Source organism: Lagopus muta, chromosome 24 (assembly GCF_023343835.1).
Source record: "Lagopus muta isolate bLagMut1 chromosome 24, bLagMut1 primary, whole genome shotgun sequence".
NCBI lineage: Eukaryota > Metazoa > Chordata > Aves > Galliformes > Phasianidae > Lagopus > Lagopus muta.
The window spans coordinates 5,771,245-5,795,923 of record NC_064456.1 but is presented as its reverse complement, the minus strand read 5'-3'; the positions used below and the strand labels follow the sequence as shown (position 1 = coordinate 5,795,923).

At 52.5% G+C, this 24,679-nt stretch overlaps 2 protein-coding genes and 1 pseudogene across 12 annotated transcripts in view; 1 reads left to right on the top strand and 2 right to left on the bottom strand.

Annotated features, from left to right (window-relative positions):
• The window catches only part of LOC125684320 (uncharacterized), a 49,191-nt gene that overhangs the window by 7,810 nt on the left and 16,702 nt on the right, over nucleotides 1–24,679 (bottom strand). The gene's annotated exons all lie outside the window — the stretch shown is intronic.
• Nucleotides 2,042–4,170, bottom strand: LOC125684327 (uncharacterized). Its single transcript, XM_048926438.1, has 4 exons — nucleotides 3,571–4,170; nucleotides 3,332–3,443; nucleotides 3,047–3,237; nucleotides 2,042–2,591 (listed from the first exon to the last, which is right to left on the bottom strand). The coding sequence occupies exons 2-4, from the start codon at nucleotides 3,411–3,413 to the stop codon at nucleotides 2,241–2,243; spliced, it is 624 nt and encodes a 207-aa protein (XP_048782395.1). The 5' UTR covers nucleotides 3,414–3,443; nucleotides 3,571–4,170; the 3' UTR covers nucleotides 2,042–2,240.
• Nucleotides 12,589–24,679, top strand: part of LOC125684317 (AT-rich interactive domain-containing protein 5A-like) — a 51,823-nt pseudogene continuing 39,732 nt past the window's right edge.

Sequence of the window (24,679 nt, the reverse complement as noted above, 5' to 3'; positions counted from 1 at the left end):
ATCCTTGTTCTTCCCCTTAAATCTGGGGTTTTCTCCCATAAATCCCTGGTTTACCCCCTTAAATGTGGCTTTTTCTCCCTGAACAATACCCCATTATGGCCTCACAGTAGCCCATTGTGACGTCACAATGCCCCTTGTGACGTCATAATACCCCATTGTGGGGTCACAATGCCCCTTGTGACGTCATAATACCCCATTGTGGGGTCACAATGCCCCTTGTGACGTCATAATACCCCATTGTGGGGTCACAATGCCCTTTAATTCATTATGACATCACAAAGCTGTGTATGATGAGACGTAGCCCCTTGTGCACCCTATGGGCAAAACGGGTTGACCTGATGGCCGTTCGCTGCCATAAGAGTTCTACGGGTTGACCTGATGGCCGTTCTCTCCCGTACATCTCTACGTGTTGACCTGATCTTCGTGCATTTTCTTTAGCTCTATACGGGTTGACCTGATGCCCGTGTACTCCAATAGAGCTCTACGGGTCGACCAGATGTCCGTTCTCTCCCGTAGAGCTCTATGGGTTGACCTGACTGCCATGAACTCTACAGAGCTCTACGGGTTACCTGATGAGCGTGCGCTCCCTTAGAGCTTTACGGGTTGACCTGATGGCCGTTAGCACCCTTCAAGTTTTAGGGGTTGACCTGATGGGTGTATGCTCCCATAGTGCTCTACCGGCTGACCTGATTGCAGTGTGCTCCCGTAGAGCTCATAGGGTTGACCTGCTGCCCCTGCACTCCCACAGTGCTCCACGGGTTGACCTGATGGCCGTGCGCTCCCATAGTTTCTACTTCTCCAGACAGGCACCTGGAATTTGAGCATCAGCAGCCAAACTCCCAGTGCATTACATGATGTTATGGTGTGGAATGCTGATAACCCAAAGCATAAAACCATGACATTCCCCCCCTTATTCTACATCACTACATCATGCTTGATACATACAAACAAAATAGGAGTCGTCCCCGGACTCGTTAAGGAAAAGGGTGACAGAGAACAAAGGGGAAACCACTGGGTACCAATGTGACAGCTTTGTACAGGGGGGAGGGGCGGGGAAGTTTGGTGGGAAAGAAAACACCGGTGAATTCTGTTTCTCTCCACCTCAGTAAGGCTTTCCTCTCTCTCATGACAGCCTCATAGGCAAGTTGATGACATACCGGCTAAAAAAGAGGGCTACGAGGTGGGCACAAACCTACCCCAAGGGCCAGACAGAGAGGGCTGCGAGAACTGGCAAAAAGCTCAGCTGGAAGGCAGTTGATAGAAAGGTGCCTTGGCCTCTGCCCAGCACCAATAACGTTCCACCACTCCACCAGGGACCTGGCAGCACAGTCTGCAGATGATGCAGAGGTACGAGCAGCAGTTTAAACAGCACATCATCGTGCAGTAATTCAAACTCAGAAACTCCAAGGAACGACAGGAAAACACTTGGCAAAGCAGTCGCCCCTCCTGGCTCAGCAAAGCGCCCTTGCAGCGCCCTGGCACAACACGCGGCGCTGTCGTAACGCGTTTGAAGCCACTAAAGCTGAAGCAGCGCAGCACGGCTCAGTGTCCTCCAAGCTCGAGGCTGAGCTCTGCTCCGAGGCACATTCACCTGCTGCCCACCCACTGCTCTCTCCTCCTCCCTGCTCCCAGTGCTGCTCTTCACGCCATCCCACCCACACCTCCACTCCTCGTGCCTCAACGCCAGGCTCAAGTGCAGCTGGGCTTCCCGGGGCAAACAGCAACCCTCAGCACAGCCCAATGCTGAGAAAGCCACCAGGAAGAGAGGCAAGCTCAAGGGCTGAGTGCAGGGACGCCTTTCTTCCTCCCGGGCTGCTTCCCCTCCTTCGTGCTTTTGCTAGCGGTCCTTGGAGAGCAAAGGGATGCTCACAGCCTGTGGTCAGCAGTTACAGGTGGGCTGAAAGGCCACCCGTTGGGAAGACCAACAAGGAAACGGGGGAAAACCAGCAGAATTTCAGGGGAGAGCCGACCAGTTCATGGCCCCACAATTGCTAGCCCAAGCACGAGACCTTTTGACCAGCTACGGAAAGAGGCAGCACCGTGTTTAAAAAGTTGGTTTTGCTTTTATTCAATACAAAAGGCTCTGGGTTGTATTTATCAACACAGCCCAAAACAAAACCCCAGTGCCCAGGATGTCTGCTTAGCAATGAGTCATTCAGCCTCCAGGCAGACACAAGAAGCCTGATCCTATGGCCACGTCACCTCCTCTCTCTCCAGGCCCGGCGAGCCGTATTTCAATCTCATACTAGACTGGCTCTGGCCCTGAAGAGACACATGCTGAAGGAACGCAGCATCACCATCTCTTGCCATAGCTGAAGTCCTGCCTCTGGCAAGCCCTCTTTGCTTGGAACGCAGCACAAGCCCTTCCCTTCCAGGTGCCTCAGTCCCTCTGCACTGTCTGTGAAAACCAGGCAACTCAGTCCGCTGCCCTTGGTGCCACCTCCGAGGAAGCATTCCAGCTGATTCGAGTGTCCTGTGGGCCTTCTCGGTTCTTTTTGCTCTCCTTCTGGGCTTCCTTCCTCAGCCGAGCAGCACTTGCCTTGGGGTTTCTTCACTGTCTCCCAAGTCTGAGTCCCAGGACTGTGCCAGTCCTACAAGAATCAAGGCAGAAACGGTCAGGGAACCTTCACAGGTAACAAGTGGCTGACAGCTCGCTTGGGGAGCTCAAGTAACCCGCCTGGGCAGCTTTGGCTGCCAGCACTGCAAACCGCCTTCCTGCCATCAGGGCACACCAGAAACTCCACCTCTATCTCCTGCCCAAAAGTCCCACACAAACCAGAACCCAAAGCCATCTCCTGCAAGGCAGCGCCTGCACAGGGCTTGGACACTGCCTGGCAGCACACGCAGCACAGCACAGCAGCAGCAGATGAGCAGCACCCCAAGGCTCCTGGCGTGCATCAGGAACACGCGCACACGGAAGGAAGGGCAGGACAAACGATGGCACTCTCAGCAGTGCCGGGCACACCACCGTAGGCCACAGCTGCAGATTGTTCCCTCCCTGCCCATTGCCCGTGCCTTTCTATCAGCCTCAGAGAGCACAACTTACTGGCTTATGGCACCTGGAAACCGGCACGACTGCAGCTAACGCAGAGAAGCTGCAAAGTGGCTCCACAGAAAAGATGGTGGCACAGCACGTTCTCTGCCAGCGTGGGCTCAGGGATCTGAGCTGGGAGAAATGCCCACAGCAGCCACACAGCAGGCCGCCTGCTGCTCCCCTGCTCTCAAGGAGGCTGCTTTCTACAAGAGGGGAGAAAGAGTCGTTATTCTCTCACGCACACTGCTGTTACAGGCTGACTTAGAGCTGTTCTGAACATCTCCTTGGTCTACTGACCCAAGAACAACAAAGGACACAAAACCTGCAGCTGCGCCATCTTTTCCACCTGCCGAGAAAAATACTCCTCGAGCTCGAGCATTGCTCCACTTGCAGGCGAGGGGAGCAGGAGCTGAAAAGGACAGGAGGACATAAAAGAAGGGAAAAGCTTAACAGAAAGCAGATCTGTTGCAGACAGTGCCACCAGCTGTGTTTGAACAGCAGTGCCTTAGCACACGCTTATAGTAAGAGAGACATACCTTGCAAGGGCCGCTCAGGAAGGTTGTGACACAGCACCTATGGCTCCCCTGAGGCCCAACTCCATTTCTCAGCCACTCACGCTCTGCTCCTCCATGTTCTGCAACAGAAAAGTCACAAGATGGAAATTCAATTCATCGCAGACGCCACCAAACCTCCCTTCTCAGGGCAGTCGCACTCATTTCTCTGCAGGATAAATCAGGGGAGGGCTTACCGAGTGAGCAGCATTTACTGCCAGTTGGCAGCAGCAACCTATGCCTAACTCTACACTCCTAACAGTAACCTATGCCTAACTCTACACTCCTAACAGTAACCTATGCCTAACTCTACACTCCTAACAGTAACCTATGCCTAACTCTACACTCCTAACAGTAACCTATGCCTAACACTAAAACTGAACTGAACACTAAAACTAAGCTAACACTAAAATCAACAACAAAGCCCAGAACAAAGCCTAACTCCTAAGGGGGAAGATGGAACTGGGGGCCCGCAGAACCGCAGAGGAGCAACAAGGTGGAGGAGGAGCAGATGTTAGCAATGCCACCCAGCTAATGCCGGGGGCGGGGGCCGCGCAGAGGGTAAGGGGCCGAGCGCCCGGACCAGCGATGGCGGAGCTGTGACCGCGCCAACACGGGGCCTGGCACGGTGGTGTGGTGCCAGGCCAGCTGTGCTGCAGGCGGATCCACCTCCATGGGCTCCTCTGGAGGCGGATCCACCTCCATGGGCTCCTCTGGAGGCGGATCCACCTCCATGGGCTCCCCATGGTCGCTCACAGCGCTGGCCCGGGCGCGATGGAACCGGGCTCCCTTCCTCCTCTCCCTCCTCTGCCTGATGGTCATGGTGGGCCCCCTCCTCCTCTTCGGTTCTGGGGCCCCCAGCTCCCTCTTCCCATTTAAAACCACTCTCTCCTCCTCCTCTCTCGCTCTCTTCGTGCTGGACATGGCTGCCACCTGCCCAGCACTCTCAGAGATGAGTGCGCCGGGTGGGGTGGCAGTGACCAAGGTGACGGCTGTGACATGGGGAAGGTTCCACAATGGCACCTGTGCTGCTGGGAGTGGCGTTGAGGAGGGGGCTGCAGGGCACGGGACGGCGGCTAGAAGGCGCTCCCTGCGCCCAGCGGGCAGCCCTTCTCTGCGGCCAGCAACAGGGCACAGAGGAGCCGAACCTGAGGAAGGGTTTTCTGTACAATGATACAGAATGCAAGCTGTTAAAATAGAAGTTATGTATCCCAGAATTTACCATCAAAAAAACTAGTTTTTATGCATCGGAAAACGTTTTGCTCATTTTCAGACTGCACAGAGAATCCACAGCTTGGAGTGGATTCTGGCCCTAGAATACGCACCAGCTGCTGATGGGGGTCTGCAGGTGTGGGAGGAGGTGGTCTGGAAGGCCTGGGAGGTAAGGCCTTCACAGGGAACAAGTGGCTGACAGCTCGCTTGGGGAGCTCAAGCCACAGCCCAAACAGCTTTGGCTGCCAGCACTGCAAACCGCCTTCCTGGCATCAGGGCACGCCAGAAACTCCACCCCTATCTCCTGCCCAAAAGTCCCACACAAACCAGAGCAGAGGGCCAGATGACAACAGAGTAGAGTGTATGGATGACAACAAGTTTTATGAAAGAAATGAGAATGTAATAACTATGGGTAGATAACCCGACCTTCACTCTGTGCAAACAGATTTAAGTTAAAACCCTGCATTTCCAACCACTCTGCTATGGAAAGCATTCTAGGCTCAAATAGGAGGCAGCATGTACTCACTGATGGTATTAATGAGAGCACAGCAGTCCCGAGGAATTTGGAGAAGGAAAAAAAAGGCAGAGCTACATTCACCTGATGTTGTCCCCCAGAAATCTCAGTCCTTATCCACGACCAGGTAAAATCCAGGTCAGGTGATATGGTGAAGATAAGCAGGACTGCCAGCTTACCAAGAAACGACTCCATCCGTTTGGAAAGTTCGTGTTTGTTTCTGTTAATCCTGAAACTTTGCTCTGTGGTAGAAACTCCACTCTCCATTAATAAAAAGGTGAAAAGCAGGCAGGAGACCCGAAGAACCCAAAACCAGGGAGAAGCAGATATGCTGAATTCAAGCCTAACCTGTCAGGAGAACTGGAATCTGAAGGAGAGATGAAACTCTGGGGAACGTAACACAGCACCCAGAGCGTGGAAAAGAATATTACTTAGGCTGCAACCTGAGCTCTGCCTGGCTTCCTAAATCCAGAAGAGAACGGTCTCCTGCAGATACTCCTTACTCTCCATCCCAATCAGCATCCTGCACAACTGCAAAATGCCAATATGTTCCTTCTGCAAGTGTTACAATTTCTGCACAATGTTTTCGGATGACTCCTGACGAAAGCAATTCCTCCTCCCTCATCCCTCAAACCTTTCCCACAAAAAAGCCTTCACAGAACATACCCTAAGAGGAAAACTCTACTGATTCAATTGACCTCCTGCCTGCCACCTGTGCAGGGGTTTCTTGACTGTTTCTTTTTGTTTGAGCAAATCCTCTATAAGATGATGTTGAAGTTCACACCTTAAACAGCACTCCTTCACTCTCAGACTGCACAGAACGTTAATGGGCTGACACTGTTCTTAAGGTAAATTCTGTTACACGTGGTACTTAGCAGAATTGATTCACAAGTTCCTTGCCCCTTGATTAAAGGCCAATTAGCGTAAATTTCTTTCCTGTAGCTTGCCTTTCCCTCGCTGTTGTATTTGGTTTCTAAAACCCAGGAAGTCCCAGGATGACCAATGGTGTATTCTTCTTACAAAGAAAAAAATCACAGAATCACAAGGTTGGAAACAACCTGCAAGATCATCCAGTCCAACCCCTCCCATTCCTATCAGTACCACAAGCACAAACCCACATCTCGTAGCTCCTCATCCAGGCGCCTCTTGAACGCTGCCAGGGACGGCGACTCCACCACCTCCCTGGGCAGCCATTGCACTGCCTGACCACCCTCTGAGAGAAAAAGTTTCTCCTCATGTCCAACCTAAACCTCCTCTGGTACAACTTCAGGATGTTTCCTCGGGTCCTACTATTTGCCTGGGAGAAGAGGCCAGACCCTTTTCCACCACAGCCTCCCTTCAGGAAGTTGTAGAGTGCTATGAGGCCTCCCCTGAGCTCCTCTTCTGCACACTGAACAATCCCAGCTCCCTCAGCCGCTCCTCATAAGACTTGTGCTCCAGACCCCTCACCAGCTTTGTTGCCCTCCTTTAACACGTTCCAGGGCCTCCATGTCTTTCTTGTAGTGAGGGGCCCAAAACTGAACACAGCATTCGAGGTGCGGCCTCACCAGTGCTGAGTACAGGGGATGCTCACCTCCCTGCTCCTGCTGGCCACACCATTTCTAAAGCAGGCTAGGATGCCGCTGGCCCTCTTGGCCACCTGGGCACACTGTGGGCTCATGTTCAGCCGAGCACCAACCAACACCCCCAGCTCCCTTTCCTCTTCACAGTCATCCAACCACTCATCCCCAAGCCTGTAACGCTGCATGGGGTTGTTGTGGCCAAAGTGCAGAACCCGACACTCGGCCTTGTTGAACCTCATCCCATTCACCTCGGCCCAGCGATCCAGCTGATCCAGATCCCTCTGCAGGGCCTCCCTGCCCTCAGGCAGATCGACACAACCTCCCATGCACACCTACTCGAGGTTCTTTCATCTCAAGAATCAAGCCTTGGATCTTTTTTTCCCTTTCAGGTCTCAATTTCACGCATCTTTACTCAAACACCAACCCCTGAAGTTTCCTAACAAAACGTTCACTTACTGCACCTTCCAGCAGCACGTTGCCCAGCACAGAGCTGCTGCTTTTTCAAAGCTGATCCAGAACTCCTATTTCAACTCACAAACATCCCAAAAGCTCTTTCACCCTTTCTTCCTTGCTTGCGATAACACCCCCAAGATCCATCACCACAGATTCACTACTTTCCATCTTTCATATTTCTGCTTTTTAAAACGCATTCACCTCCCAAGCTTTTTAAAAATCGCTTCATCGTTGTGGAGCAAAACGTTTTACCTCTCCAGACACACAAACCAGCCTAAGTTTGCAGATTTTTAAACAATTATTATTTATTTATTGTGACAGCAGTAGAAGTTTTAACTGACTTTTTATCCCTTCTACTCCTCAGCCCCCGATTCCTGCTTTTAACTGTGAGGAAATCAAAATAATCACCACTGTTACTGGAACAAATGGTGCACAACAACCCTGGCAGCTCGCTCTTATAAAATCAGTACCGAGTTACAATGCTTTAAAACTAAACGCTGTTTAAAATTATTTCTAAGCAGTATTTTTATGACATTTCCAAAATAGTTCTCGTCCTTATAGAAAAAAATATATATATATTTATATTTGTTTCATGGCCACAGTGACACTCGGAGACAGAATTTCACATTTTTGCATGATCTTTAGATACACAAGCATGGCTGTACGCTGCTAGGTTTTGTTAGTCTCTATCCAAACCACATTATTAAGGTGGCAGGGCATTAAGAATGATGCACACATAACAGATTTCTTCAATTCCACTTCTCATGCCCACTACCAGTATGTTTTATGCTATACCCATTGAAATGAGTCTTCAAATAATGTTTTCCTGTCAGATGGGCTCTAGGGAAACAAGAAGGGCAGTAAGGTGACAAACTGCAGGACAGGCTGCTTGGGGAGATTGCAAGGCAGTTGCTAAGGTATGCAGAGAGGAAGTTAGGAAGGCCAAAGCCCAACTTCAACTCAGACTGGCCACCGCAGTAAGAGAATAAGAAATCCTTTTATAAACCTATCAGTGGTAAGAAAAGAACCAAGGAGAATTTCCACCCTTCTCTTGATGCAGCGGGGCATGTGAGCACTGAGGATAAGCAGAAGGCTGAGGTCCTCAATGCCTTCTTTACACCTGCCTGTCAAAGGCAGATCAGTGATCATCAGGGCACTTTATGCCCCAATCTGCAGTCTGGGATGCTACCCAGAACGCAGCCCAGGGATGCAGGAGGAGACAGTCAGCGAGCTCCTCCTCCATCTGAACTGTCACAAGCCCATGGGACCAGACGGGCTCCGTCCTGGGCTGCTGAGGGAGCTGGTGGGGGTGCCAGCAAGATGCCAGCAAGTCCTCTCTGATGCTTTCAGTGCTCAGCAAAATGAAAAACCAGAGAAACCGTTCTCTACTCTGGAGAGTTCCAAAGCTTTTTGACCTGGGGTGAAACTTGGGTACCTCACATTATTTTTTCCAACTGTTAGTACTGCTATCCTTTTTTATGTGCATATTAAATATTTTCATGTTTGTCAATAGTTCTTGAGATCCTAGAGAAAAGAAACAAAGGGCATTCTTATTTCTCCTATCCCTTGGCTACTACTTTGTGCTCCTCCATGGCAGTGACACTACTAGCATATTCATTATTGTTTCTGTTTTCAAGAAATATTTTTTTCCGTGTAATTAATTTGAAAATTAGTGATGGACAAACCTCAAGCTTTCGAGAGGACTGAACTGGTCACGAAATGCACCCAGAAGCTCAGAGGCTTATCAAAGCTCATCTGAGAATTTCCAAAGGTCTCTGCTCCAGACAGAGGCACAGAAACCCGTTGGCTCAGGACTGCCATCACTGGCTGGGCTCGCCTCTCTCCCTGCTCCTCACCCAACATCCAGGACTGGTTTTTACCATGCCCTTGCTGAAGAGCACACAAGGTACACAAGCACACCGCTCTCCCTAGGGAAAACATGGCTCCTAGGCACCTGCACTGCAAGCCTATAAACAGACGTCCAAGTCTCACAGAAATCAGAAAAGCTTAAACCATACCTGAGGCCCCTGTTTAGCAGTAATGGTTTGCTGAACTTGGGCTCACAATATGATTCCAACTTGTCACCTTCCTGCCTTCCAACTGCCTTCACCGTGCTTTGAAGTTAAGGGCATTAAGGCACTGGATCTTATGTAACAGCATCTGCTTCATCACACGCAGAGGAAGGAGTGTCTCAGTAACGTACATCACACACCAGCCAGGCTGCTAAGGACCGGTAACTCTTCTGGGACAGCTTCATCAAAACCTTTCTGGATTAGCCTTGCTATCACACAGAACTCGTCCCATTACTGCTTTGAGGGGTCAGAGCCTGAACTCTACTGAGAGGCCACCTATCATGATGAAATCAGGCACACCTGATACAACCACACCACTAAGGCTGCTCTGCTCAACTTCACTGGTTCCCAGTGCTCACTTAAAAAATAAAATCCACCGCAAGTATCAAACACCAACACGTTTCTCAGTATCTGAACATCCCTGTCTCGTCCATCTCTGGCCAGCAGGACTAAATTCAAAGCAGTGCAAGCCACCATTCCACACAAGTAGCTGTGTTTAATCCTGCAGATCAGAGCTCAATAAACACTGGCTCAGCACAAGTCACTCACAGAGAACAGGGGCTCTGCTACCACCAGCGCCTGCTGTACATCAGGAAGGAAAACGAACCGAGGAAAATGAACACAGCAGCATACAACTAAGAGCTCCTCGTGATTGTCAGCACTGAAAGGAAAGCAGGCTGAAGGAAAACCTCAGGTAAATCCATACAGGACAGCAAAGCAGGGAGGACAAAGGACAGGGACTGATCCTGAACTGAACGCATTAGAGAACAAGAGCCTTGAGAGGAGTAATTGGCTATGCAGGTGAACAATATGCACGTCTGAAATGGTGATTTCTTCAGAAGACTCCAGGGTGTTCCTCATCAAGACAAAGGACAGTACATAAAAATATCAGGATGGATATAAGCTGAAAATTCTTTCCAGCTGGCCTGGCATCCTGGGGCAAGCTGAAGACTAGACAGGGCACCAACACAGAAGGAGAACTAACAGCACAGGGGGTGCCACAGAGAAACTGGAAAGTGACCACATCTCTGCTCAGACAGAAACTGCTGTGTGAGGTAGAAAGCTGAGGGTGATACCTGCTGCCAATGAGGAGCACAGTGGAAGGACAGGACGGATGCCACCTGCAGCACAGACATTCACACCAGGGGCGCAGCGCAGAGCTACGATCCCAAAGCCATTATAAGGTTTGATTTAACAGTGCTGTGTGGGACGATTCAACTGCTTCAAGCTCAAACAAGCTGCAAGTGACTGATTAATCCATACATCTCCGTGACCTCAAAACCTGACGTCTTGGAAAAAACAAACAGAACAGACCATCTCAAAGAGCAGATAATCTACAGAACTTAATCCAGCAGGCAGTCCTGTGGCCAAATTCTGTGCTGGCAGCAGAGTCTTTTTATGACCATTGGGAACATTCCCAGTTACAGAGCTACCACAGCTTGGGCACTAAATACACAGACCTACCTGAGAGAATAGAAAATAAAGAAGCAACTTACCCTCCCCTTATCCAACTCCGCTCTCACATTTAGAAGTGAAACTACAAGTTCAAATGCCAGGAAAAAAATAAGGGTAAAAAAAAATCACCTGGTATTTTCCAGGCAAATCACCAAGATCATGGAATCACAGAACATCCCCAGTTGTAAGGGATCCACAAGGATCATCAAGTCCAACCTGATGCTCCAGGAAGGACAACCCAAACGCAGACGGTCTTCCAGCTGCAGCAGCTCAGGACCAGGCCCACAGCCCTGGGGAGCCTGGCCACAACCACTGGTATCAGATGCAGCAAGCACAGCGAGCAGGCAGGTAGGCACAGCAAGCAGCAAAGACCAACCTGAGAGGGGGCCTGCTTACAGAAATCAACCCGGGGCCTGCCTACACAAAGCCCACACCTTTCACTCCAATAAAGCTCCACCATTTTGACAGCCAAAACACAAACTGCTATTTCACTTCTCATGGCTTTTCCCTGAACTCCCAAACAAACAGTCACTTCACGTCCCCTATCGCACTGCAACTGCTCATAATCAATAATCTAGATTATATCTTTCACAACATAAGCAGCTCACTTCTGCTTGGTGGCAATGACGTCCATTCCCACTGCGTCCCTTCATGTTATGAAAATCACAGCTGGCTTTCTGACAGCCTCCTGCGTGATTCCCCCAAAAGCACCCAGCACTTCTTCTGAAGAGTGAAAGAAAGGAAGGTTCGTGGAAACAGGCACACAAGCCTTGCAAGAGATGCAGTGCTGCAGATCACAGACAGCACCACCACAGCACTGAAACACAGCTTATCACTAAAGGAAACATTTCAGAGCATAGTCACAATTTCCGCATAAGCTGTAATGATTCAGCACGTTCAGTTTTCTGATCGTTCAGAAGCAGAAGGCAGATGCTCGCACACATCAATCAGCAAGCACTTGGATGAGCCAGCCCTCTGCTTTTCATGACACACATGGTTACTGCCGGCTCTGACAGCTTACCAGGAGATGCTTCAGTTCATCAACGTGGACTTCATTCCTTCCATCAGCAGCTGCTCCTGAACTGACCTTCATTCATACAGCGACACCACCAACTTCCAGCACGAGCTGACCTGCAAAACAGAGAAAAGAGAGCAGGATGACAACCAACACAGAGATAACACGTTTTAATATTCACAAACAAAAAAAGCAATAGCAATACAGAAGGGCAGCTGCAGCAACACAGCAGTACATAAAGAAATGAAAACCTGGCCCGGCCCTGGAGCGGAGCAGCCCGGCCCCAGAGCCCCCACCTCCAGATGCCTCATTCAGCAGAGATCCATCATCTCAGCAACCACCCACTACCCAACCCGCCAGCGTTCCTGTGACCTGCCATCAGCTGACGAGACAGAAGTAAGATCACCATGATCTTCCAAGCCACGAGATGGGCCAGGACACCACAAGAGGATTCACAATACTTTAGTTGGGGCCTCATGAAGGCAGAGTAGAGAAGGATGATCGCCTCCCTGCTGCCCACCGCTCTTTTGTTGCAGTCCACAATACTGTTGGCTTTCTGGGCTACCAGCACACACTGCTGACACAGGTGAAGCTTTTTGTCTCCCAGGGAAGCCCAAGAGCTTCTTGGCAGGGCTGCTGTTAAGGAGTTCTCCCACCATTTGGTAGTTGTGCTCTGGAATCCTGCCTTCAGGCATGAAAGCCAGGGAAGCGTTGCTGGTGAAAACAGAGGCAAAGAAGCCATGAGGTACATCAGCCCTCTCTGCTCCTGTGCTTATTAACACAACAGTAGGCCCGCACCACCCCTGTCTACTCCTTTACTTGTAAGGAAACTCTATCAGCTGGAGCCTTCACACTCCTCTGTGAGTATCAGGTCCATGTCAGGTGAAAGCAGCCAAAGCTGCCCTGACTATCACAGCCCTGACCAGCTCCCTGTAGGCCAGTGTGAGACCCAGCTGAGCATCACCTGTGTTTCCCCCCAGCAGCTGTGTGAAGAAGTTGGCTGAACTCAGTGGCCTGTTGTTCTGCTCGGCCAGAGAATGCCAGGGCAATTGCAGCTCCCATAGGCAGCTGCTCATTGATCTGCAGACACCTCAGATTGCTGACAAAAGGCTTCTGCCTGCTCTCCTTGATCAAGCACTTGGGAAGCAGCCTGATCAAGACCACACAACAGTTAAGGATGCTATCCTTAATAGCTCAAGTGACCAAAATGAGAGAATCTTTTTCATGGTGTACTGCATGTGAGTCGTAGGCTCATTCACTTCTGGACACTTAAAGATACAGTTTGCTGCCCCTTGGCAGTCCTAACATCTTTAAACAGGCTTACAGAAACTTCCCAAGGGAACGAGTGGCAGCCCACAAGTCCCGTCCCATTAAAGCACGTCCAGTTTAAAACCTAGCACGCACCAGATGTTCCAGCTCCTGTGATACTGCTGGGTGCAGTTTGCTTCAGTGCAGAGCTGCAGTTACACCTCGCTGAGCACCAGGCCCCCCAAACCCAGTGCTGAGTCTCACTGCAAGCAGTGGGTAACAGTGCTCATAGAAACCAGTGGCAAGAATTTAAGAGGAAAGGCAAACTATTCCTCAGCTGTAAACTGGCTGTTCCCTTCCATGCCTGAACATTTCATATACTAACGTGGCCAGTCAGCATCCCCTGAGCTTTTCACTGCCCAGATCTTGCCTCCAAGATACAGGTCTGCTCCGATATGGGTAGAAACAGGTGGAGAAGCTCCAATTGGGAACTGGGGATAAAGTCCCAGATTATTCCTGAGGAAGTCCTCCAGCTACACAGCGCAGTATCAGCACCTTAACTTCCATTTGTCTAAAAGGCTACAATTCAATTAGTGCAGCAAATCCTTCCCTTTTCTGATAACCTCCCCTGGTCCAGCACCGACACATACCCACCACAGGAGAGCAAGAACACCCCTAAAAAATATTATCTACCAAAAAGGTGGCGAGCAAACAAAAAAAATGTGAAAGAAAGCACCCAACAGGGTACACAGGCCACAGAAACTAAAAGCAAAGGGCCCAAAGCACAGCACTTGCCATCAGCCTCCATTAGCAGCAAAGCAGGGTTTGGGAAAACAAGGGCCTCTTCAGAGCTGCTGCAGGGCAAGGATGAAATCACAGAATTAAAAACAAAATCCCCACACACACATGGATATTCAGAGGCAATCACGCTTCAGCTTACAGTCACTGCAGCAGCTCTTAGAGCAATCCTGTTCCCAACTGGAAATGGATTACATCAGCACAGCTCCACCATCCACATCATGCAGAGCAAACTGCCAAACACAGAATCACAAAATGGTTCTTGGAAGGTACCCAACTTCAGCGTAAGGATCTGACCTATTTTATTACTGAATTATTGCTCTCACACAAGTTTCCATCACAGATATCCATCAGTGCTGACATTGTTACACCTGTGAGGTATTCTCAGATATGTATACTCTTCTTCCCCATCTTAAAGATGCATTGAGCAGATTTGCCCCTCCGGGTACCTCCTGATGGCTGCATTCCCCACCCAGGAAGACCCAACAGAGGCCCACAAGCAAGGCTGGCCAGTGGAGCAATGTGCCAGCCCCACGGCCCTGGCACAGACCCTCTGGGGGGTGTCCCAGCACTCGCTGTGCCCACAATGAAGCCTGCAAGTGCCTCTTTCCCAGCTTTCACTCCAAAGGCAACCATCCCATCACGTCTCTGCTGGCCAAGAAGAAGCTGCTGGCCCAGGTGAGTGAGGCAGAGTCCTGCCACTGCCACTAACACCACTGCCTGGAGGGCAATGGGGCGGCGAGCAGAACTCACCCCAACCCAGAGCCCAGCCGGCTGGCAGCCAACCCCCACTTCAAGGAGCAGAGGAGCCTGGAGACACAAGGATTGAAGGATGCATCCAGGGGAGGCTGCAGTGAGGCAGGACCCATTGCAGTGCTCCCCTGGCAGGACAGACAGCCTTACCCAAGAGCTGAGCATGGGGGCCCTGCACCCGCTGTCTTCACCGGCTTCTTTCACGCATACTGCAATCAGCTGCTGAAACACATCAGCTGCCACCCCTCTGGGGGATACTTCTCCAACTTGAAGGATTTCCTGGAACCACAACCCGAGGACATGGAGGACGACTGGGAGCAGCCCAAGACCTGTGAACCAAAGCGTGGAGCAGAGAGAGCCCGCAGCCAGCCACCTCTGCTGCTGTCAAAGCCTGCTGGCTGCCCCCTGCAGAGGTTTTCTTGCTAGAGATGCTGTGCCCCTGGGCAATTTTGTAGAGCCAGTGCAGACACACAGTGGATCTTCCCACCTGGCCATGCTGTGCCCAGGATGTCCTGCAGCTCCCTGGCACAAAGCCCCTGCTCCCTCCTACAAAACCATGCCATTTTAGTTCTCAAGTATGCTGCCTTATAGCAGGGGCTACTGAGGTTATAAAGGGCTCAGGGCAGCAGCAAGCATCCATGGGAAGCACACTGGCTGCTCCGAAAGGGGTGCTGGAGAGCAGCATCCAAAACATCCTCCAGTGTGCACAGCAGAAAGGCATTACACGTGTGGCAGTGTCCAGGCACGTTTTGCCCCAAGAGCCCTGACACCAAAATGCACAAAAGTGATTCCAGCACACGAGCGAGGACGTGGTCACAGGGCTCAAGTCGTTCCTCAGAGACTGTGAGCAAGGGCAGGAGAGCAAAATGAGAGACACCATGATCCTCAGGGTATCTCAGCCTCGCAGAGAAATTGTGACTACAAGCCTTGGAGATACAGCTGGGCTGCTTAAGAACACTGAGCATCCACAGCTGACCCACACCTCGATGAGTCGAGTCCACAGCTGATGTCCACAGCTCCCTCAGATGCTAGAGTCAAGCTCAGGCTCACCCAGGCTGTGTCTATCCCTGAACTGCTCCCTTTTGCAGTGAAAGCTGGCAGAGCTGGGCCCATGGCCACCTCGTGAGCTGGTCACAGGGTCCCTCAGTCAAGCACAGGGCAGGAAGGAAGCTGAGACCCTTATAAGACCTCTATAGCTGAGACACCTACAGGTCATTTCCAACCTTGTGATTCAGTCAGTTCCTTGCTGCTCACTCCCATCAGAAAGGTCCACGCACTCCTTGGGAAGCACAATGCCACCTGGGGAAAAGAGAAAGCAGGAACAGGCCATGCAGGTGGCTATCACCCAGCAGAAGGCCAGATCCTTCCGCCTGATATCTACTCCTCTTTCCAGTCCTGATGTGGCCCAGAGGATGCACAAGTATCGGTGCTTAGCAGCAGGACTCAGGGAAGGATCTGCAGAATCGGAGCTGATTCAGCTCTCCAGCCTGGCAAAGGAGCAGAGCCGTAGGGCTGCCATGAGCTGCAGGACTGCCCTGCTGTCATTGGGGTGGTGGACCTGAAACCAGGTGGCTGGCAAAGTCCCGTCTTGCTGACTTATCCACAGAACCCCAGGGAAAGAGAGACAGGCCCTGGGCTGAGAAGGGCTTGGGATACTGGTCCAGGAAAAGGGCACAGCTCACAATCGTTACTCAGCATCTCCACAGGACCACTACTCACCATCAAGATGCTGTGAAGTCCAGAGCACAAGGCAGTGCTGAGACAGGGAGGTCACAGCAAGTCCCCCAAAAGCTGGGCAACACCTGCAGGTGGCACATGGACAGTGCAGGACGGGTGGTGCAGTGCAATTGCCAGGTCACAGCCTGAACCACTGCGTGAGCACACGAGTACCTCGAGCGGGGGAGCCTTCCTCTCTCTCCATCTCAGCAGTGCTCCCAGCAGCACACATACAGTCAGTCTGCACAGCTCTCCCCCCCCACACCTCAGCCCCCTTTCACCTTTCAGCACACCGCAGTTCAAACGCAGAAGGCTGCATTCCTCAGCTCACTGCTTTCTGCCAAACTGTAGCTGGGAGGGATGAGTTTATTCCTCTTTCTTTGATACCCTGTTCTATAGCTCCTCTATCTCAAATAAAGGCTCTGTCATCACCTTGTTTGCTTTACAGGTGGGAAGGGGCAGAGGACGTCTGTAACAATCAGAATGATCAGTGCAGTGGAAGGAGGTGTAACCACAAAGGGACTGGCACAACAGATGGTGTTACAAAGACAAAGGAAAAGTGCTCACCTGTCCCTGAAGATCCAGGCTCACAGGGAAAACTCCACAAGGAAGGGATCTCCAACCAGAGATCCTTGCCCACTGCAGGGTCAGTCCTTCAGTGAGGTCTCAGAGAGGTGCAGCCAGGCTCCACTCATTCCATCATACAACTGAACTGCCCTCACCTGGGCTCCCAGGGCTGACTGGCTCCTTTCCCCAGATGCTCCATCAGTGGTTCAGGCCCTGACTCAACACTCACCAGACAGCATTTCTCAACAAATAACAGCCAAAGCGGGAAATGGTTATTCCCCTGCTCTCTTCCAACTGCCTGTAACAATCCCACCTCCGCTGTGCTGGTTGGCAGAGCTGACAACAGGATCTTCTCACGAGCCAGCAGGATGAGGAAGTGAGCAGAGTTTTTGGAAATGGGCCTGCTGTCAGGGTGGGAGTTTGGGCCTGCCCCAGCACCATGCATTTCCACCACACGACACGGGCGGTGGCAAAGGCGTTGGAGTCAGCGGAGAGCTGGTGGAGGAGAAGCTTGGATGCCTGGCAGTTTGAACAGACATGAGGTAGCTGCACCCATCACAGCCATGGGCAGCGCAGACAGATGGCCATCAGACATGACGTACAGGGTCTTCATGACTGGAGCTTCAGGGGATGGCCGTGGTCACTGTGGAGAAGGGAAGAGTGTGGTCAGCAATTGTGGAGACAGGGCACCTACCATGGGCAGCAGCCCCTACTTCTGTAGGGGTTCCAGGCTGCACAAAACACCCTTTGTCTCATTTGCTCTTCAGAGAGACTCAAAATCGAACCCCAGCACTGTCACAGCCTGGGCAGAGCACAGTAAAGGAACCCAAAACCTGTCAGCTCCCTTCCCAGACCCCTCACATCACTCAAAGACCTCTCTCTCCCTTCAGCAATCCCACCCTCTCCCCAGGGGACTGGGACCAAAGGGCTCTTCCTTGGTCAAGAACTCTCCATCCAACTCCCAGAGCTCTCCCACAGCTCCGGCACCTTCAGCTTTGTCATACCAGCACTGAAATGCACACACCCACCTGCCACAGCTTCGCAAGAACGCACAACTCCCTGCTGAATTACCTGATGGGCCACGTATGTCAGACCAACAGAAAGAAAAGAAGAACAAACAACTGAGAGATGGAGAAAAAGGCCCTTAATAAACCAAGGACCTTGGGGCTCTCTCATCTTCTTCACTGGGACGGGCAGACCCTTGGGAAGGAAGGGCACTGGGCTGCAAAAAGCCCATCAATACAGTCACTGATCCTGGGGATGGGAAACGATGGGGATGGGAAGGCTGTCTGGGTACGAAAAGGCAAAGCATGGCAAGCCGGGGGGAAAGGGGCTGAGCCCAACGGTCACAGAACCCCCGTGGGGGGAGGGGCTCCCCCAACTGCCACTCTCCAGCTGTCATGGCAGGTAAGGCAGCAGCTCCCCCTGCTCTGACGCTCCAGCTGACCCCAGCACCCCAAATCTCACCCCTGTGACCCCACAGCTCAGCCCAGAGCCGCAGAAAACACCCCTGTGACCCACATCTCACCCCAGCACCCCAGATCCCACTCCTGTGACCTGGATCTCACCCCAATGCCCCGGGTCTCAGCCCAACGCCCCGTCTGGCATTTCCCCACAGAGAGATTCCCTCGAGCGCTGACAGTGCCTCTGACACCCGACGCCACTTTCTTGGACGCGACTGTGCCACCACCGGACCCCGCCTGGATGCAGCCCACCATCCGCGGACCGATGCCGGTACCCCCCCCAACCCTTCCCTGTCCCCACTGCCACCCACCTGGCACCTCAGCCCTCTGTCTGGCCCGGCCTACCAGGTGCCTGGGGACAGGCAGCGCAGCTCCCACCCGGGGGGCTGCCCCCAGTCCTGGCTCAGCTGCCACCTGTGGGCCTGACCTCAACTGCAGGGCTGCACTTACCAGCGCTGCTGCTCCTACCTGGGGGGCTGCACCCAGCTACGGCTCCCCCCCCCGCCCCTGCTCCATGCTCAGGACGTCCCCTGCCCGTAGGGATGCTGCCACCCCAGCGGCCAATGGGGCTGTGGCCTGGGGCCGTGCCCCTCCACGCGGAGCCCCTGCAGCCCACAGGCACCTACCTGCCACAGGCCCCCGGCCACCCCAGCCCCCCCCCAGTTCTTTTGCAGGTACCCTCCCTGCAGGAGCAGGTGCTCCCCGTGCCCTGCACCCTGCCCACCACCTGGGAGCATTCACTAACAGAAAAAGCAAAGACAATACAGATGGGCAGCTGCAGCAACACTGCAGTATGTAAAGAAACAGAAACCTGGCCCGGAGGTGACAGGCACCCCCCACCCTCCCCTTTGGAACAGAGCCGACAGCACCCCCCTCACTCCCCTCTTGGCCCAGAGCAGCCCAGAGCCGACAGCTCCACCCCCTTCCCCCCCCCCCCCCCAGATCCCCCCCGTCCCCATTTGGCCCAGAGCCGACAGCCTCCCCTACCTCCCCATCACCCCCCCCCCAACCCTCCTCCACCCCTCCCCCCCCTTTGCCCAGAGCCGATGGCTCCCCCCCGCCCACCTCGGCCCACCACTCAACACCCCCCCCCCCCCCCTTCAAAACAGAACCACCACAGAACCACCCCCCTGCCCCCCCCCCCTTCGGCCTGGAGCCAACAGCACCCCACCCCACCCCTTTCGCCTGGAATGGCCCAGAGCCAACAACTTCCTCTACCTCCCTCTCGGCCTGCCTCCTGACCCTTTCCCCTCCCCCCTTGAACAGGGGGCCCACGGCACCCTCTCCCCCCCCACTTTGGCCCACAGCCGACAGCCCACCCCCCCCTTGCCTGTGTGTGACAGAAGGCACAACACAAAAAGCAAATTAGAAAGAAAGCCATCACACACATAGCAGCAGAAGCACCAGAGCAACAGCAATACATTACAGAGGCACAAAAAGAACTGCTCACCATCTCCAAGGATTCACCCACACAACAAACTCCACAGCACAGAACCTTCCAGAAACAAACCCTGCCCCCTTGCCACTCAGCCCCTAACTGAGCTCCAGGAGGGGCAGCCAGGCTCCGCCCCTTCCAGCCACCCAGCTCCATTGCCTTCAGCTGCGCTCCCAGGGCTCACCGGCTCCTTTCCTCAGCTGCTCCCTCGGTGCTTCAGGCTGGGATTCAACACTTCTTCGACAGCAGAGCAAAGGAAAAAATTGCAAAGCAAAGCTAGAGACAAAATCAAAACAACAACGAAAGCTTGCAGAATGCTAGGAAATAACAGAAAAGCACAGCAAGAAGGCAGAAGGCAGGGTTATGTCTGCGTGTCTGTCTGCAGGAAACAGCTGCAGGTGTTCAGTGCTGCTCCATGCACCCATCGCAGACAGCTGCACACAACAGGGCTCCAGCAGCACTGACAGCTCCTGTCAGCTGCACTATTAAAGCCATCTGACAAACTTCCAATTCTGGATTGCCAGTGCTTTAAAGAGAGAAGCACTGAAGCTGGCAATGGCTCCAGATAACAAGCACCAAGTCAAACGGCACTTCAGGCAATCAGCATCCTTACATTACCCCACCTCTTTTCGTTCACCCAGAGAGGCTTCTAGCTCCTTTACAGCTTCTTCTCATTCTTGGGGTTGGAAAAACCAAGGGAAAAATGTTGAAATGGTTCCCAAACCCGTTCAATTTTCACTTCCTCCCGACTTTGCCCAGCAGGTGGGGTTTTGTTTTCCTTTTTGGTGTTGCACAACAGGTGACTAAAGTGACTGATACAGCTTTGAAGTTGAATCATTCCATCAAACATGCTGGTTTTCTTGGAAATCTCTCCCTGACATCCATTCATTCTTACCTACACTGTAGGAGGGATTTTACCAGCCCAAGCCGACTCTAGGTTTGGATTCAGCTGTAACTCCTTTCTCCCCCTGAGAAACACAAGATCTGCGCCTCGCTGCCAGTGTCAGAACAGACCTGGGGCACAGGGAAAGGAGCCAGAGAGTGTTTCCTCTGCTGCACGTTTGATTCATCGGCAAGTGAAAACAGTCACGTCTTCGAGGTTGGAGAACAGTTCTCTGAATTCAGTGACACAAACTTCTGTAAAGACTTCATTCTTACTGTCACGGCTTGGATTTTCACTTCTGTCTGAGTGCCTGCTGGACTCTCATCTTCAGCTCTGCTGCCACTGCCCCAGGCGGATGGGGAAGGAACCTGCAGAGGGTGTCCTGTCGTTTTCTCCCCAGCAATGGGTTGATTTTCCAAGTAGTCACACGTTCACTTTCCAGGTCAGTCTCACCTATGATGCCGACTGCAAAGAACAAAAATTAGTGGAAAACAGATGATGATGTAGCTTGATGTGGAGACAGTTTCCAGCACGTACATTAGAATGTAACCTAATGTATAATCAATGAATACACAGATGTTATAATTGAGAAATACCCAGGAAAGTTAGGCTAAGTCAGATTATTGCAACAAAAGGATAATAAATGGAAAATGTCCTGTCCTCTGGCTGCCGCCTCTTGCCTTCTGCAGGCCTTCTTTGACACCTATGAAGCTTGAGTGAGGCTGCATCAGTGTGAAACACCGGTAAGCTGTGGAGCTCTGAAGGGGAGCCGTGGCTCCAGGACCTCAGGAGGGGCTGTGCGTGCTCTTTCATGTGCGTGCAGTCTGCTTGTGCTATGGCAGAAGGGCTCTGACAGCTGGGGCCGTGTTTGTGTGGTCAGGAAAAGTGGATAGGAACACTTCTCCCTTTGGAAAGATTTAAAGACAGGGCCTCTCGTTGCTGCTTACTGGATGTTTTTCATCTTTAGAAACACAGGTGTTTGAATCATGCTGTTTTTCATGGGAGATGTGCCAGAATGTCTCTGACGGACTATTTGCTGTGCCTTTCTACCACCAGAAATACTACTCATGTGATAGTAGTTCAGAAAGCCTGTGCTGTGGATTTGTCTCCTGGACTCACGTGAGAAGGATGGCTGTGGAGATGTTGGTCTTGGGGCAGGAGTTGTTAGAAGCTTTTGAGAGTGGCCTCCGTGTGTTAGGAGTGATTGTGATAGCACTGCTCGGTCAGTTGGAGTGCATGAAACAAGTCTGAAGGCTTCTTGTAATGGAGCAATGGGAAAGGAGTCTATGCATTGGAGAGCTGACTTTCAGTCTGCGGGCATTTTCCAGGAGCTGGGGCGAGGGGTGAGGCAAGGAAAGCTGTGGTAGGAGGATGAGGTGTGGGAATAGGAACGTCTTCCATTGATAGCAACTCCTGCTGTTCGCTTTTTGACTTGGAATGCATGCTTTTTTTTAATCAAGAACAAACTCTTTGTGCAGCTTGTGAATGAATTCATTCACACCTGTTACTGTTGGGCGTTCTTCTCTACACGGAGCTGCAATTGAAATGGACACCTCTGGTCTGATTGCCAGCCCCCTCCCACGTTCTCAGATCAGCCAAGTTTGCAAGGCATGCTCTTGGTGAGTTGTGCCCAAGGTCAGAGGTGGCTCTTCTCAGCCTTGAGCTGTGTTTCCCAGTTGCATGCTGTGCTATTCCTGTTGTGTTGAGCTCTTGAGCTGCAGCCCTAACTGGGGATCCAAGTAGACTGACACAGAAGGAATGGTTGAGATCTATGTGAGCTTGGATTGGAAATGCAGTGCCAAGGGCTGCACAAAAGTGAGGCAGCCCTGAGTGTAAGGAAAGGCATCTGCTGGGTGAGTGCTTTGCTGGGTGAGCGTCACCCTGCTGAAGAGCAGGCAGCTGTTGTCTTTTGTCTTCGCAGACAGCCACATCCATGGGGACTGGCCGCTTTTTCTGCCTTCTGGCTCTTGGCTGCTGCTGTGAGAGTGGAGCTTCTTGCCCTGAGAGAACCAGCAGCAGAAAGGATCCCATGTGTGGCCTCTGAGCCCTTTCAGACCAACCAGCTGGATTAGCGTGGCTGGGACCTTGGTTTGGAGTTCACCCAGCAGGCTTTGCCCAAAGCAGAATGAGCTGTGGGCACAGCGTCCAGCAGTGGAAGTGACCAACAGCTGGAGACAGCAGCAGCCTGAGCGGCGCTCTTGGGGGAAATCCTCACTGTGAACAAAGGCCCAGAAGAAGAGAGCAGCTTGTCCCTGTGTTCACATAGTCAGGTTTTCCTTTTTTTATCTGTTACCCCTCAGGCGGTGCCTACAGCTGTGTGATGTGCTTTGCAGGAAGTGCCGATGGTTCGCATTCAACCTTATCTTTCACCTTGTTTTAAAGCTTACAGGCACCCTTAATTTCTGCAGCCCTGAGCTTTGTGCCATGAGAGCACAATGAGAAGAAATGCGACCATCTTCTCCACACTGCTCAGTTTGCCTGAGTTGCCAAGTGCTCCTCGTTTTTCTTGTACCCTTCAATTCCAAGTCCATATTTTCCCCAAAGCAAAAGAATTCAGAGGGAACCACCTACAGTTCAGTAAGCGATTTCAGTATTTATTTCTGACTGTGGCAATTACTTCAGTTCACAAGTCACACTTAATTTACAGCGCCTGCTTTAATTCTGACCAAGGTTGCAGTGGCAGCTGGCTTCCCAAGGCTGCAGTACGTGGTGGTGGCACAGCCTCAGGCGTCTGCATTTGTGCCAATGCCACATTTCCTTTCTCTGTCTCGCAGGTCAGCTGGCGCTAGAAGTGGACGGCATCCAGTGTGAATGAAGGTCAGTGCAGGAGCAGCTGCTGCTGGGAGGAAGGAAGTGCAGGCTGATGGATGCTGACGCATCTCCCGGTACAGCACCAGAGGAGGCAGCAGTGATGCTGGGGGGCAGTTGCAGAAGAACACGAGCAGCTCCTCAGCAGGAAGCCACAGACCCTGCAGAAAGCTGCAGCGGACTCAGAGCACGCGGGGATGCCCAGGAGGAAATGCAGGCCCAGCGTTTGAGCAGCGCCTGGCCACGGAGTGCTGCGGCCCAAGAACGAAGCTGTTCTGCCTTTGCCCAGATGGCTTTCCAAGGTGGACTCGTCTGTCCTCACAAAAACCAGAGGGCTGACTCATCCAAATGCTGGCTGATTGCTTGGGAGCCCAAATCCTTCCGGCCTCCAATCTGGGGGAGCCTGGGGGCAACATCTCCTGGGTCTGATCATGCAGCGCCTGAGCGAGAGGATGACCCAGGCTGGTTACACAAGAGTCATCTTAATTTCTCTGTTTTGTTCCTTCAGCTAACCCCATGGGGCGGCCCTCATGTTTTCTTACAATTGGGTACCAGCCCTGGTGGCTTTGGGCCAGAGCCCAAAAGGCTGCATCCAGCCCAGGGGCTCACAGCCACAGCCCCAGTTTGAGAGGCTGGCACACGCCCTGGGCCTAAAGATGCTGCCAGAGAAGCCGGGAGTGGCCCTGGGGCCTAAACACACAGCCAGAGAGACTGGCACCGGCCAAGGGACCTGAAGGCACAGCCTGAGCGGCCAGCAGCGACCCTGGGTTGAGGCACAGCCAGAGAGGCTGCACTGGCCCTGGGCCTAAACCTGGAGCCACAGCACAAGAAGCCGGCACCAGCTTCGGGCCTGAAGCCACAGCCTGAGAGCCGGCCCTGAAGTGTGAAGCTCCAGCCAGACAGCCAGCACCAGCCCTGGGCCATAATGCCGCGGTTACAGCCACAGGGGCAGCGCCAGAGGCAGGGCTGAAAGCCACACCTACAGCCGGGCGGGCTGGCACCGGCCGTGGAGCCTAAAGCCAGTCCTGAAAGGCCGGCACCAGGCCTAGGCCTGACGCACAGCCCGAGAGGCTGGCACCGGCCCTGGGCACAGCTGTGCCTTCCTGTTGCTTTCTGATGATTCCTATAGGGCTCCACTGA